Below are 15,723 nucleotides of genomic sequence, written 5' to 3'. Positions count from 1 at the left end.
TGTGTCACATCACTCTCTGGTTTAACAGAATAAAAATTCAAAATTTGAAAATTGCGAAATTTTCGCCAAATTTCTGTTTTTTTCACAAATAAACACAAAAATTATCGACCTAATTTTACCACTAACATGAAGCCCAATATGTCACGAAAAAACAATCTCAGAATTGCTAAGATGCGTTGAAACGTTCCAGAGTTATTACCTCATAAAGGGACACTGGTCAGAATTGCAAAAAATGGCCTGGTCATTAAGGTCAAAATAGGCTGGGTCATGAAGGGGTTAAGGTCAAAATAGGCTTGGTCATGAAGGGGTTAAAGCAGTCAGACTGGCATGCCCGACCACAAGAGGTAGTAATTGTAAATACTATTTCAGCATTTCAAAAAGGTTTGGATGCTTTTCTCACAATAAAAAATGGCATTGTAGAGTTTGTAGAACTGGAGCAGAAGGTGAAACTTGATGGACCGGAGTCATTCTTCAACCTACGTAACTAAGTGAAGGTGACAGCCCCCTTGGACAAGGCTGGAGATATGCCAGCTGTCATTTCTGTCCACTTAGATGGCAGCTATTTGGGTGGCACCCTGTTCCTTCTGGGTTAATGGGCTGATTGGATTTATCGGTCCCTGTCTGATCATTTAGAGAGTGATTTGTCTTAATGTTCTGGCTAACAGGCAGTCAATAAGAGAGCGCTTGTTTGCCGCTGGCTTAAACTAGAAGGATTCATCTCACGAGACCGCCAGCATCTGTCACGTCCTAGGCCTGAACACAGAGACATGTTCATCCCATGCAGTGGCTGCTTCGGGTCTGTGTACGGCGCAGTACAAGATGCAGCATTGTTTTAATCATTTTATAGCAGATTCTGTATGAAATAGAGACTTCTTTGTCTCACCTCCCTCCCTGCTGTTGTATTCTAGATCTCGATTGCAGTTCTTGCCTTCACATCTGCCTGCGAGAGTCAATGATGGAGTCAGAAGCCAAAGACGGCGGCGATGAGGACAACCTTCAGAGTGCGTTTAAAAAGCTACGGGTCGATGCTGAAGGGTACGTCATTCCACTGCTCTCCAGCCTTCCTCTCTGTTGTGGGCAGAGCGGAGTCCCTTTTGCCTGGGAGGCATCACAGCGTAGCTAAATATACCAAGCTGCGTCATATCAGCATACAGATGATATAGAGATGTGGCTGAAAAGCACAGAGAGGTTCTGCACAGATAGTGTGACATAATAAAATGATACGGACATTTGTAAAAGAAGCTGTTGCTGTAAACTGGAAGTCCCCAGCCTGCTGAACTACTACTGTCAGAATGCATTTCTTCATGGATATTGTTTTTCTGCAAGTGCTACAAAATTTGCCCCTCTCTACATCTGTTTTAGCTATGGCGGAGAATCCAGACATTAACCTAAGGCTTTTTGTATTGCAGATGCACAACATCGTTGCGTGGAGCAGATGGCTCTGTTTCAAGATCAGGCGGGAGAACAAACCTCGAAGATGTCAAACCGAAAGTGTTGGGTTCTTTGAAGGAAAGTTGGCATGGGTAAGACTGCACTAAAGTGTAGTGATGGCTGGTTACTGGCTGTACAGCTTCTGTTATCCATTAATGTCAGACTGTTTGTGCGCCCTCATGTGGAGAGCTTGGTTAATGTCTCTAACACCACTTCTACATGCGTAGCTCAACTGGTGCAAAGTCTGTCCACCTTGATGAATCATCTTGATCATTTTCCCCTAGAATTTTGTATGCACCGTTGCCCGTCATTAGTTTTATCAGCTGTCAAATTTACATGGATCCTGACAAAACTTTGTGTGATGTCAGTGAGCATAAGAAGGGACAGTCACGAACATCTATGGGAGCCCTATAAATACGGCTAAGTGCACATGTCCTTCCTTACACATCTATTCTCCTGGATCCAAACCACAAACATTAACCCTTTGTGATAGTAAACAAATAGCTGAGTATTTTTTATTCAAGTGTTACCTATAAGGCTATGCAGAACCCATGCTTAGTATTAACTACAATTGAGGTATTATCTAAATAGTTTAAGTGTTTTACTGTAATCCAGTCTAGCCGACGTGTGTCCTGTGATAAGGACGCAGCTTGTGTAACTTGTTGGCGTTGATGGGACATTGTCTGAATAGCTGCAGATTGAATAATCCAGAAATGATCAAGTACTTTGAGGTCACTTACTATTTGGGAAATCTCTGCAACCCTTTAATTGCCGAGGATGTACCGTAATTGATAGTCTAAGCCATGCCATTTCTTTTACAGTTTTTTGTTTGATAGCCAAGACCCTGATCATATATAGAGAATAGGCTGGCTTATCTGATTGCTATCTATATGGTGGGGATGTGAGATCTCCTTCGCTCCTTGTACAAAGTCAACTTGATAATGCCCCCTCTAGTGGTAGACTTGTGCATATCTTTTTTTTTTGAATCAGATCTTTTTTATTAAACATTCAGGAATCAATACAGAAAGAATATGACATCTTATATAGCTAGTAAAATTTACATTGAGAGCAAATATTATTTAAAGGGTAAAACTCTTCCTGTGTAAGAATAAATAAAAAGAAGAAATCTCAAAACACAGATATTTGCATAAAATTGAGCCTATAAACAACATGGCTCCACAAATAAACAAAAATCAAAATTATACATCAGTGCCTCATTTCAGCGGGAAAACCATCCCCGCCAGCCGCGCCACTCCGCATCATATTTCGCCCCCCCCGCCCCCCACGGATATCAGGTCCAATCCACCCCAGCTCCCTCCCACCGCGCCACTCAAAATCTACTTCGCCACAAAGGGCACTAGACTTTATTTTCACCCCCCAAGCATCCCCTCATCGCAAGCACAACAGCAACTGGTCCAACATCGCATCCCGTACCAGTGCGCCCGAGGGGAGACCCGGTGACTCCATCCATGGCTGCCAAATTTTGTAAAACTTTCTTAATGCATTTCTTTTTAAATAAGCCCCCCTTTCCAATCTGATGACATTATTTAGTTTATTTTTAAGCTCTGACAATGTTGGTGGCATAGGATCCAACCAATGATATGCAAGTATCTTTCTTGCCTGATACAGGATGCGTGCTATTCCCAGGGCCACTGCAGAGTCCGGGTCAACCCCCTCCTCCCACAAATTCAACAAACATAGACGAGGTGACGGTCGTATTGTGATATGGTATACTTGGGCTATAGACTTGTGCATATCTAATTTAACTCGACACCTGTTATGTCCAATTCACCATATGAAAAATGTAAAAAAAAAAAAAAAAAAAGCCATTTTTTTCCCTGTTCAACTTGCTAACCTCCTCCATCCCCCCCTTACCCCAACAAAAAGGAGGCAAAGTTAATGCTGCTAAAAACAAGCTTCTTTGATGACAAAATGAAAGACATTACTCTCAAAACAATTATGCAAAAAAAAAAGGTGTGTAACCCTCTTCTCGACATGGGACATCTAGTTATGTACTATTTATTATCCCAGTGTATAGTGCGAGCTTAGGAGTTGAGCCTGGACTATACCCAGCATTTATTACACATCCTCTTTAAAAATGACTATCGTCTTTAAAAGTCTGGTTTATCAAAATCTAAAATTAATTCAAATTGTAGATTCAGTAAAGAATAAAAACACAGAAGAATTGCTTAGTTTGGCACACTTTCCTAATAAAAAGCAATCAAGATGTTGTATGTACCCATCATAGTATTAATAAAAAACTTTCACTCGCCAGCCAAAAATCAAGTTGCCGTTATACAGCTCCTTCAACGTAAAAATAAAAATGTCACCAATCGCGGAATATGACAGCATAAATCAATTTTTTTTTTCATTGCGTAAACGAAAAAACAAACTTTTTTTTTAAAGGTATGATATCACTGTAATTGTACTGACCTGAAGATTCATGCTGCCAGGTCATACATAAATATTGATAAGGAAAATAAAAGAATAGAAGAAAAAAGTTTGGGCTCTTGGAAGAAAAGGAAAAAAATTAAAGGGCAAAAAAAATAAAATTGTCTTCTGTGAAATGGTTAACAGTGACTATTGATGTATATACAGCTCTGGCAAAAAAATAAGAGACCACTACACAGTTTTATAAAAATCAGCTTGTCCACATGTCTTACAGCCATTTCATTTCAGTGTCGGTTGAATTCCAACCAGATTACACCTCATTCTACTTAATGTGCTTCTGATTAGGTGATCACCTGAACCAAATCTTATTCAACGAAGGAAAGTATAAAAAACCCTGCTGTGGTGTTCACAATCCTCTTGCAATAGGACAAGCTGGATGGTAAAACAAGTGCTAGTAATATCCCAAAAGTAATAGGAAAGAAAAAATAACTTTTAACCATGCCAAAGGAGTTGAAAAGAAAAGTCTTGAGTGAGGAAAAGAAGGTCTCAATTCTGGCTTTATTAGCAGAGTGATACAGTCAGTGAGCGTCATGTTGAATCCATCCTTAAAATTTGAAAGCTGGCAGTCCATTACAACAAGGTCAAGCAGCAGACTTTTTGGACAACAAAGCTGCAGACCGGCAGAGGGTGAAAACGACTCTCCACTGACCGGGGATGACCGTCATCTTTTCGAATGTCACTCAGCATCTGCAGGATGACATCAAGTGACCTACTAAAGTAATGGCAAATGGCAGCTGGGGTGTGAAGTGCATGGCAAGAACAGTTTGAGCAGGCTCCTAGAGGCAGGGCTCAAGTCATGTAAAGCTAGAAAAAAGCCTTTCATCAATGAGAAGCAAAGGAGAGCCAGGCTGAAGTTTGCCAAAGACCAGACCATAAGGATTAGAGTAAGGTGATCTTCTCTGATGAGTCTAATTTTCATCTTTGCCCAACACCTGGTCGTTTATTGGTTAGACGGAGACCTGGAGAGGAGTACAAGGCACAGTGTCTTGGACACACTGTGAAATTTGGTGGAGAATCGGTGATGATCTGGGAATGCTTCAGCAAGGCTGGAATTGGGCAGGTTAATATTTGCTAAGGACATATGAATCAAGCCGCATACAAGGTTATCCTGGAAAAACGGTTCATTCCTTCTGCTCAGGCAATGTTCCCCAACTCTGAGGACTGTTTTTTTTTCCAGCAGGACAATGCGCCATGCCACACAGCTAGGCCAATCAATGTGTGGATGAAGGACCACCATATCAAATCCCTGTCATGGCCAGCCCAATCTCCAGACCTGAACCCTATTGAAAACCTCTGGAATGTAATCAAGAAGAAGATGGATAGTCAAAAGCCATCAAACAAAAAAGAATTGCTTAAATTTTTGTACCAGGAGTAGCATGAGGACACCCAAAAGCAGTGTGAAAGACTGGTGGCAAGCATGCCAAAGATGCATGAAAGCTGTGATTAAAAATCATGGTTTTTCCACAAATTATTGATTTCTGAACTCTTCCTGTGTTAAAATATTAGTATTGTTGTTTCTTAGGCTGGGTTCACACGTAGCGGAAATTACCGTGCGAGTTCCGGAATTCCATTCCGCGGGAGAATCGCATTTTAAATTCCCGCGATTTTCCCACGGAAAAACTAGCATTTTGCAAGCGTCAGCTTGCAAAATGCTAGCGTTTTCCAAGCGATCTGTAGCATCGCTTGGAGAACTGATTAACAGGTTGGTCACACTCGTCAAACAGTGTTTGACAAGTGTGACCAACTTTTTACTACTGAGGCCGCCTATGCAGCATCTGTAGTAAAAGATAAAATGTAAAAAATAATTATAAAAAATGGTGTTATTCTTACCTTCCGACGTCCCGCGCAGCCTTCCCGCCTCTCTCCACGCTCCCGTTCCCAGTAATCCTTTGCGAAAATGCCCGCGATGACTTTCGTTCTCGCGGGATCGCGACGTCTCGCGAATGACCGCGAGACTTAGCAATCCCGCGAGAACGGACGCCATCGCAGGCATTTTCGCAAAGGATTACTGGGAACGGGAGCGTGGAGAGAGGCGGGATTTTTTACAGGGATATGGTGCCCGGAGGACAGTCTCCTCTCCTCCGGACCGTGGGTACCATCCACAATTCTGCTTACTTTTCGCATGGTGTGCACAGCCACATGCGGAAAGTAAGCAAAACAATACATTCCTATGGGTGCGGGATCGCCGCGATTCCGCAAAATTAATGAGCATGCTGCGTTTTTTACCGTGAAGCGATTCCGCTACGGTAAAAACCACAACATTAGCACAGCATTGCGGAATCCCATAGGAATGCATGGAATGCTTATTTTTCGCATTTTCGCAGTTAAAACCGCTGCGGAAACGCGAAAAAAACGCCACGTGTGAACTCAGCCTTAAATGATTATGAACTTGTTTTCTTAACATTATTTGGGGTCTGCAAGCACTGCATTTTTTTATTTTGACCATTTCTCATCTTCTGACAGTAAATACAAAATTTAGTGCTTGGAAATTCGAAGACATGCTGTCAATAGAATAAAAGAGCAATTTACATTTTACTCAAAAATATACCTATAAAGAGAAAAATCAGACAAACTGAAAATTTTGCAGTGGTCTCTTAATTTTTGCCAGAGCTGTAAGTGATTTTCACATCGAGGAGGGTGTTCAGGTAATTTTATACAATATCTGACTATTTATTTATAACTTTATTTTTTTTTTTTTGTAGATCATCAAGAAAAACCACTAGGGGAGCTGGAAGAACACCACGAAGACGACGCTCGAAATCCCCAGTCCTTCACCCCCCAAAGTTTACACACTGCAGCACAAAGACCACGTGCAACTCCCAACTAAAGCACAAGAGCCTTTGTGACGCCGTGGAAGCTGGGGCTGCTGGCAGCTGTCTAGCTGTTAGCGACCCTTCCTGCACTACCATCAGTGGCTATAAAAGATTTAGCTTGGAGCCTTCAGAGGTGTCCGCATCGGAGACTACATCTCAATTGGGCAAGTCGGATTCTTCCATTTTTCTGGATAAGAGTGGAAAAACAAAGGCCAGCCTCCCTACAGATTTCCACTCAGTATCTAAGCTTGGCACGGCTGCAAAATGTACTTGCAATGGTAGTGATTGCCAGTGTGACAACTGGCAAAACATGAAAGTGTACTCCTTTTCTGGCTTGCGGGACATGCTTACAGAATGCGAGAAGACGGTGAAGGAGGACTACTCTCAGTCTTTACAAAACAGAACTCAAATGTCCGGAAACGGCTCCTCTGGATCTCCCCGCTCCTGCTCCGAACAGGCCAGAGCGTTGGTTGATGATGTAACTATAGAAGACCTCGCCGGATACATGGAATATTACCTGTATATTCCAAAGAAGATGTCACACATGGCCGAGATGATGTATACCTGATGGCTGACGTTGATGCATGGGAGAAAAGTAACGCATGTAGGTCACCTCTGAGGGATCTCCTTCTGACCCCTTAACGGACCTCCTCTCATCACTATTTTGTGGACAATAAAATCCTATCATTGAAGTACGTAAATGGTTTGAAAACGTATAAGAATCACCAAAAAAATAACCAGCCACTTAAAGGGGTTATCCAGCTCTCATCACTTTCACTTTGGGAAGTGTCATGTGCTGCAGACCAGCCATCTGTCTGCAACTTTCCAGGTCTAGAACAGGACGTGTGCATGATGCCTGGCAAATGGCCATCCAGCGTCTCTCAACTCTTGATGTGGAAGTGAATCTAACTCCCTTTAAATGATATTCTAGCTTTTTGCCATGCCATAATGTCTCTGTTGGCCATTCTCCTGTGCCAGTGGCCACACTTGATGTCACCAGCTGAGTAGTTGCATGGAAGTGGCTGTCTCCACATATTGCTAAATTCTAGGAGTGGGTATTCCCAGTGCTGATTCCAAAATTCTTAAAATACGATTGTGGTGGTGGTGGGCAGGGGTGGGTTGATTGGAAGAAAACATTTTCATGCAGTATCATGGGCAATCCTTATGTTCATCGCAGTGTTACATGAATGTCAGTCACGTTAGGTAACATTTTGTGTGTTTGACAATAGGAGAAGTAGGCTCAGGATTGTGAAGTGAGAACGGCTTATATTTAAAGTAAGGCAAAGAGGTGCCCCCTGTTGCAGTGATCGTTCCAACCAATGTATTGAATTGTTTTTGAGCTTGCAGTTATGGCTCGGTAGATTATTGTTGGCTAATAAACATTCATTGAAATTAAATCCGCGTCTCGTACAGTGTCATTTACTCAGTTTCTTTGGAGTCATGATAAACTGAATAGTGCATAGAAGATGGTGAAAGGATGTGATTCCCTTTTCTGCTTTACAGCCCCATTGTACACTCATTCAACAGTGAAACTGCAAAACCAAAAAAGAAAAGTTGTGGAACTTACAGGATAGATGGACTTGTTTTTGATATGCAAATGATGAAAAAATGGAATCTAAATATTGAAAAAAAAAATCTCAATTTATTCAGCATAGAGTATGAGCGCCATGTGCAGAAATTTGCAATTATACACCTTTGTGGCTCTCAGTGAAATTATTAATGAGGAATATTCTGCCATGCGGAATTCACTTGGTAATGGAAGTCGTCAAGATCCGTTGCTGGCAGTTCCCTTTGCTATTGTTGACCAATGATGTCCAGATTTGCTCAATGGGAAACAATGGCATTCCTCTCATGGTCTCCAGACCAATCAATGGCTATCTTTGTGTCCAAAGCTCGTAGCCCAAGGTCATGCCAACACCTTCTGATGGCTTGTGCACACGTCTAATTGTACTTGCAATACAGAATGCATCACCATATGTCATAGAATCATAGAATGGTAGAGTTGGAAGGGACCTCCTGGGCCATCTGGTCCAACCCCCTGCTCAAAGCAGGATTCGCTAAATCATCCCAGTTAGATGTCTGTCCAGCCTCTGTTTGAAGACTTCCATTGAAGGAGAACTCACCACTTCTCGTGGCAGCCTGTTCCACTCATTGATCACTCTAACTGTCAAAAAGTTTTTTCTAATATCTAATCTGTGTCTCCTCCCATTCAGCTTCATCCCATTGCTTCTAGTCTTTCCTTGTGCAAATGAGAATAAAGTTGATCCTTCTACAATGTGACAGCCCTTTAGATATTTGTAGACAGCTATTAAGTCTCCTCTCAGTCTTCTCTTTTGCAAACTAAACATTCCCAAATCCTGCAACCTTTCCTCATAAGACAGGGTTTGCAGACCGGTCACCATTCTGGTCGCTCTTTTCTGAACTTGCTCCAGTTTGTTGATGTCTTTTTTAAAATGTGGTGCCCAAAATTGGACACAATATTCCAGATGAGGTCTGACCAAAGAGGAGTAGAGGGAAATAATTACTTCACGTGATCTATACTGTATGCTTCTGTTAATACATCCTAGAATTGCATTTGCCTTTTTTGCTGCTGCATCACACTGTTGACTCATATTCAGTCTGTGATCTATTAGTATACCCAAGTCTTTTTCACATGTGCTGTCACTTAGCCCTATTCCTCCCATTCTATATATGCTTTTTTCATTTTTATTGCCCAGATGTAGTACTTTGCATTTCTCCCTGTTAAAAACCATTCTGTTAGTTGCTGCCCACTTCTCCAGTTTATTTAAATCTTTATGAATCCTCTCTCTCTCTTCTCTAGTATTAGCTATCCCTCCTAGCTTTGTGTCATCAGCAAATTTAATCAGTTTACCCTCAATTCCTTCATCTAAATCGTTGATAAAGATGTTGAACAATACAGGGCCCAGGACAGAGCCCTGTGGTACCCCACTTGAGACATTCTTCCAACTGGATGTGCAGCCATTTACGACCACTCTTTGGGTCCGATCACTAAGCCAGTTATGAATCCACCTAACAGTTGCCTTGTCCATTCCATACTTAGTCATTTTTTCAATAAGGATTGTATGAGAGACTTTGTCAAATGCTTTGCTGAAGTCAAGATATACTATATCTACAGCATTTCCTTGATCCACCCAATCAGTAATACCATCATAGAAGGAAATTAAATTAGTCTGACATGACTTATTAGTTACAAACCCATGCTGACTCTGTTTAATCACTTCATTCTTATCCAGGTATTGACATACATGTTGTTTAATAATTTGTTCAAAGATCTTTCCTGGTATAGAAGTCAGACTCACCGGCCTATAGTTGCCTGGGTCCACCTTCTTCCCCTTTTTGAAGATAGGAACAACATTTGCTCTTCTCCAGTCTTCTGGCACTTCTCCTGTTCTCCAAGAATTTTCAAAGATTATGGAGAGGGGTTCAAAAATTTCTTCTGCTATCTCCTTCAGTACTCTGGGGTGTAATTCATCTGGACCTGGAGACTTGAATTCATTTAGGTTAGCTAAGTGTTTCCTCACTATCTTTCTGTTTATAGATATCCTGGATTCTTCTATTCCCTTAATAGGACAGTGAATAACAGTTGATGTTACATTTCCTTTCTGAGAGAAAACAGATGCAAAATAGGAATTTAAAAGTTCAGCCTTCTCAACATCCTGTCTTACCATTTCATCATTTTCATCCTGTAAAAATCCTATAGCATCTTTGACTTTTCTTTTACTTTTGACATATCCCCAAAATCCTTTATTATTGCTTTTGACATCTCTTGCAAGCCTCAATTCATTTTCAGCTTTAGCTAATCTGATTTGTGCCCTGCAGGTTCTGCAGACAGCATTATATTCTTCTTTAGATATGCCTCCCTCTTTCCATTTTATAAACATTTTTTTCTTCCTTTTTAGCATGTGCTTAAGTTCTGTGTTCATCCATCCTGGTTTCCTTAAATGCTTCCTATTCTTCCCTCTTTTCGGAATTGTTAACAACTGTGCTTTGAGAATTTCATTTTTCAAGATTTCCCATCCTTCCTGGACATTTTTGTCTTTAAGGATATCCAGCCATTGGATCCCTCCAATTCTCTTTCTGAATCCCTTAAAATCTGCCTTTCTGAAATCTAACCTTGACGTCTGAGTCTTCACAGGTCTTCCGCCTCTAGTTATCCAAAATTCTAAACTAGCATGGTCGCTACCTCCTAGGGTCCCAGCCACTTTTACCTCCTCAACCATTTCCTCCCTGTTTATAAGGATTAGATCCAAGGTAGCAGTTCCCCTTGTTTTCTCCTTTACCTTTTGGAAGATAAAGTTGTCAGCAAGAGAGGATAAGAATTTCCTTGACCTGTTAGTTTTGCCTGAGAGAGATTCCCAACAAATGTCTGGATAGTTGAAATCTCCCATGACAACTATGTCATATTTTTTGGAGAACTTGGCCATTTGATGCATAAAGCGTTCATCCATATCTTCAGCTTGCACAGGCGGCCTGTAGTAAATGCCTACAATGGTGTCCTTTCCATTGTTCTGTCCTTGTATTCTTACCCAAACAGTTTCCACAGAACTCCCAGTCTCTGAAGCTTCAATCTCTGTGCAGATATACGCATTTCTAACATACAATGCGACACCCCCTCCTCGTTTATCAAGTCTGTTTCTTGCAAATAAGTTGTATCCTTCTAGTCTTGTATTCCAATCATGTGTATTGTCCCACCAAGTTTCAGTGATTCCAATGACATCATATTTCTTTTCCTGTGTTAGTAGTTCCAATTCTCCTTGTTTGTTGCCCATGCTTTGTGCATTAGTATAGAAACATTTTAGTTTGTGATTGGTTTCTCTTTCTCCAATATTTTTATTAATTAGATTCTTTCGTCTTTGTTCTTCCTTTCCACTTCTAATAGCAGAGTTCTCAATAGCATTTGTCAGGTGTATGGCTTTTTCTGGTCTTTTGCTTCCCTTCCCATGTTGTTCTAGTTTAAAGCTCTCCTTACAAGTGTAGCAAGGCGACTTACAAATACCTGCTTTCCAGTCTTCGTAAGGTGCACCCCATCTCTAGCAAGTAGTCCATCGTATAAGTAGTTCACTCCGTGATCCAGAAATCCAAATCGTTGCTGACGGCACCATCGACGTAGCCAGTTGTTCACCTGCAGAATCTTATTCCACCTCCTTGTTCCATGGCCATCCACTGGGAGGATGGAAGAGAAGACCACCTGCGCTCCCAGTTCTTTCACTTTCTTGCCTAAGTCTTCAAAGTCTCTGCAGATGGTTTCCAGGTCGTTTCTTGCGGTGTCATTTGTCCCCACATGTAGTAGCAGGAATGGGTAGTCATCTGTAGGTCTGAAGAGTCCTGATATCCTGTCAGACACATCTTTAATTTTTGCACCTGGAAGACAGCACATTTCTCTTGAAGTTATATCCGGTCTGCAGATAGCGGCCTCTGTTCCTCTCAACAGGGAATCCCCCATGACCACCACTCTCCGTTTCTTCTTCACAACATTTTTCTTTCTCCATCCAGGAGGACTCTGAAGGCGTACAAGGTTGCTGTTTGTTGGCAAAGTCTTATCCTGATGTATTTCTTCATCGTTTTCCTGCGTGAGAGCCTGGTACTGGTTTCTGAGCGGTATGGGTGCTGACTGCCTCCTGATCCTCCTGCTTCTCTGGGTCACATGTCTCCATTCCTCTGTTTCTTCAGGTGCACTTCGAATTTCTTCTCTTTCTGTATCATGAAGAGATAATTCTGCTCTGTCCAAGAACTCTTCACCTTCCTTAATGATCTTCAACGTAGCTAACCTCTCTTCGAGATTTTGCAACTTTTCCTCCAACAGGGTCACAAGCTTGCATTTGTGGCATGTGAAGTTTGGCTTTTCCACTGGTAAATCTGTGAACATGTAGCAAGAAATGCAGCTCACCAAATGGCTCATGGCCTCTTCCATCTTGAGATTTCTTAAAAACGATGAAAGATGAGCCAAAATTCGCGCGCCGATCGGCGCGCGGTTTTTCCGATTTCCTCTTTTCAGCTGCAACGGCCAAAACCCAGTGATCGTTGAGCTCGCGGAGACTCTTCACTTATCCCAGAAGGCACTGGGAATATGCAAATGATCTCCTCAAGACTCTTCCCCTGGTTTTCCGATTTCCTCTTTTCAGCTGCAACGGCCAAAACCCAGTGATCGTTGAGCTCGCGGAGACTCTTCACTTATCCCAGAAGGCACTGGGAATATGCAAATGATCTCCTCAAGACTCTTCCCCTGGTTTTCCGATTTCCTCTTTTCAGCTGCAACGGCCAAAACCCAGTGATCGTTGAGCTCGCGGAGACTCTTCACTTATCCCAGAAGGCACTGGGAATATGCAAATGATCTCCTCAAGACTCTTCCCCTGGTTTTCCGATTTCCTCTTTTCAGCTGCAACGGCCAAAACCCAGTGATCGTTGAGCTCGCGGAGACTCTTCACTTATCCCAGAAGGCACTGGGAATATGCAAATGATCTCCTCAAGACTCTTCCCCTGGTTCATTGTTTGATTGAACATGAAGAGACCACTTGGACAACGCCATGAATGTGAGACCATTACAACTATTCTACTTCTGGGATAATGGTGTAGGAGGTATAATGTACATTATCCAGATCCCTCTAATCTTCATTCCAACTACATATATAGCTTGCCGTTACACTGATTTAGTTGTGGAACCAGTCATACGGCCATTTCTCCAAAGTATCCCAGATGCTGTTTTTCAACACAAGAATGCCAGGCCACATGTTGCATTATAATGCTACTGTGAGCAGCCTGTGTGGCCAAAACCTGCTACCACGACCTGCAGTGTCTCCAGACTTGCTTCCTATTAAGCACATCTGGGACACCAGTGGTCAGGAACTGCCAGCAGTGTGTATTGATAATTTTTCCCATGTGCATTCAGCAAGGCAGAACATGTCTCAGACATCCACTAATAATCTCTTTGATAACAGCCAAGGTATATAACTGCGGGGATTTCTATGTGGTTCTCACACTCTATATTGAATAAATCCAGATGTGCTGAAAATGATTCCACTTTTCCACCATTTGCATATCAGTAACAATCTGTCCATCTTTTGATTTTCATGACTCCCATGACTTCCTTCTTGGGGTTGCAATTTACTCCTTTGTCCAAAGCCCAAAGCTGTGGACTGTAAACTTTGTGTGTCTGAACACTTCTCACTCTGCTTTCCGAGGAAAGCCTAAGGCCGGGGTCAGACTTGGGAGAAACTCTGATGAGTCTCGCACATCAATACCCACACATCAAACGGCAGTTTGTAATTTTCATTCAGCAACATCCACTACTGCTTGTTTCTGGAAAACACCCATGGAGTCAAAATAGTCACTATATCTGTAGATTCCCAAAGGGGTATAATTTCCAAAATGGGGATCACATGAAGGGGGGATTTTGTTTTTTTTATAGCAATTAGATGCTCTGTATATGGCGTACGCAAACTATTCTAGGAAAATCTGCGCTCCAGGAGGCAAACGGCACTCTGTCCCTCACAAGTCTCTCCGAGTGGCTTAGCAGTACTGCACAGCAACATGTGGGGTATTTCCACAGGAGAAATTGTGGGACAAATTTTGGTGCCATTTTTACCCATTTCCCAGTAGGAAAATCTAAAATTACCACAATCTTGGTGGTAAAAGTGTGTAAATTATTTTTTCTTCACTGCCCAATGGTATAAATTTCTGTGACCCACCTGTGGTGGTAATATGATCACTGCACTCCTAGATGAATTCATTGAGAGTTTTTTTTTGTAAATTGGGGTCACTTATGGGGGGTTCTGTTGCTTTGCCACCTGAAAGGCTCTGCCAGTGTGACATGGCACCCTGTGACATGGCACCCTCAAACCATTGCTGCAAAAATATGCACTGTAATATGGCACTCTTTCCCTTCTGAGCTTTGCACTGTGACTCAAAAGTAGTTTTCTGTGTACTCGGCAGAAATTGTACAACCAATTTTGGGGTCCATTTTCTCCTTTTACCCTTGTGAAAATGCAAAATTTGATGCTAAACTTTTTTTGTGCAATTTTTTTTTGTTTTTTTTATCAGCTCAGTTATAAACGTCTGTGAAGTATCCAGGGTTTCAAGGTGATCACCACACATCTACATAGCTCCCCGAGGGGGTGTACTTTCCAAAATGGTGTCACTTGTGGGGCGTTTCCACTGTTTAGGCACATCAGGGGGTCTCCAAATGGGACATGGTGCTTGATAATAATGACAGCAAATTTTACATTCAAAAAGTGAAATGGTGCTTTTTCCCTTCCAAGCCCTGCTATGCACCCAAACTGATTTTTTTTTTTTTTTTTTTTCCCTCCACTTGGTTATCGGCATGCTCAGGAAAAATTGCGCAACAAATTATATAGTTCATTTTCTCCTGTTACCCTTGTACAAATAAAACAAAAAATTAGGTCTAAAGGAAAATTTTTGTGAAAAAAAGTTAAATATTTATTTTTTTCTTCCATATTCCATTAAATCCTGTAAAGCACCTGAAGGGTTAATATATCTTGAATGTGGTTTTGAGGGGTGCAGTCTTGAGAATGGTGTCATTTTTGTGTATTTTCTGTCATATAGGCCCCTCAAAGTCACCTCAAATGTTAGGTGGTCCCTAAAAAAAAATGGTTTTTCAAATTTTTTTGTAAAAATGAGAAATCGCTGGGCAAATTTTAACCCTTATAACCAAAAAAAATTATGCTTCAAAATTTGTGCTGATGTAAAGTAGACATATGGGAAATGTTATTTCCATCTAAATCTCCATGTGACGAGATAGATGAAACCCCCATGGATACATTCACTATATTGAGGCAGTAAAGTTAGTTTGGACTCCGTCTGGCCTCTGTTCAGCGGTGTCCTTTTCAGAAGTGCATAAAACTGGCCGACGGCACTTTTATACAATTCTATAAAGACGGACACCACCAGATCACAGGTCCTATGGTGTCCACACTGCCTTCATCTGCCTCATTATTGGGAATCTTCCACCGGGAGCTCTGTCTGAATCACGTTTTTGAGATTCACCGTATTT

At 41.7% G+C, this 15,723-nt stretch overlaps 1 protein-coding gene across 2 annotated transcripts in view; it reads left to right on the top strand.

Annotated features, from left to right (window-relative positions):
• OSER1 (oxidative stress responsive serine rich 1) overlaps positions 1–8,092 on the top strand; it is a 38,290-nt gene extending 30,198 nt beyond the window's left edge. For both annotated transcript variants that reach the window (XM_073582417.1, XM_073582416.1), the window contains 3 exons: positions 909–1,035; positions 1,410–1,523; positions 6,585–8,092. In XM_073582417.1, coding sequence (XP_073438518.1) covers positions 953–1,035; positions 1,410–1,523; positions 6,585–7,263 — 876 coding nt within the window. In that variant the 5' untranslated portion in view covers positions 909–952 and the 3' untranslated portion in view covers positions 7,264–8,092. The remainder of the gene's footprint in view (positions 1–908; positions 1,036–1,409; positions 1,524–6,584) is intronic.
• The last annotated feature ends 7,631 nt before the right edge of the window (positions 8,093–15,723 follow it).

The sequence above is a fragment of the Dendrobates tinctorius genome, unplaced genomic scaffold, assembly GCF_039654945.1.
Source record: "Dendrobates tinctorius isolate UK_male_01 unplaced genomic scaffold, ASM3965494v1 ptg000071l, whole genome shotgun sequence".
NCBI classification, from domain to species: Eukaryota; Metazoa; Chordata; class Amphibia; order Anura; family Dendrobatidae; genus Dendrobates; species Dendrobates tinctorius.
The sequence above is the reverse complement of the archived record's forward strand: the minus strand, read 5'-3'. Positions and strand labels throughout refer to the sequence as shown.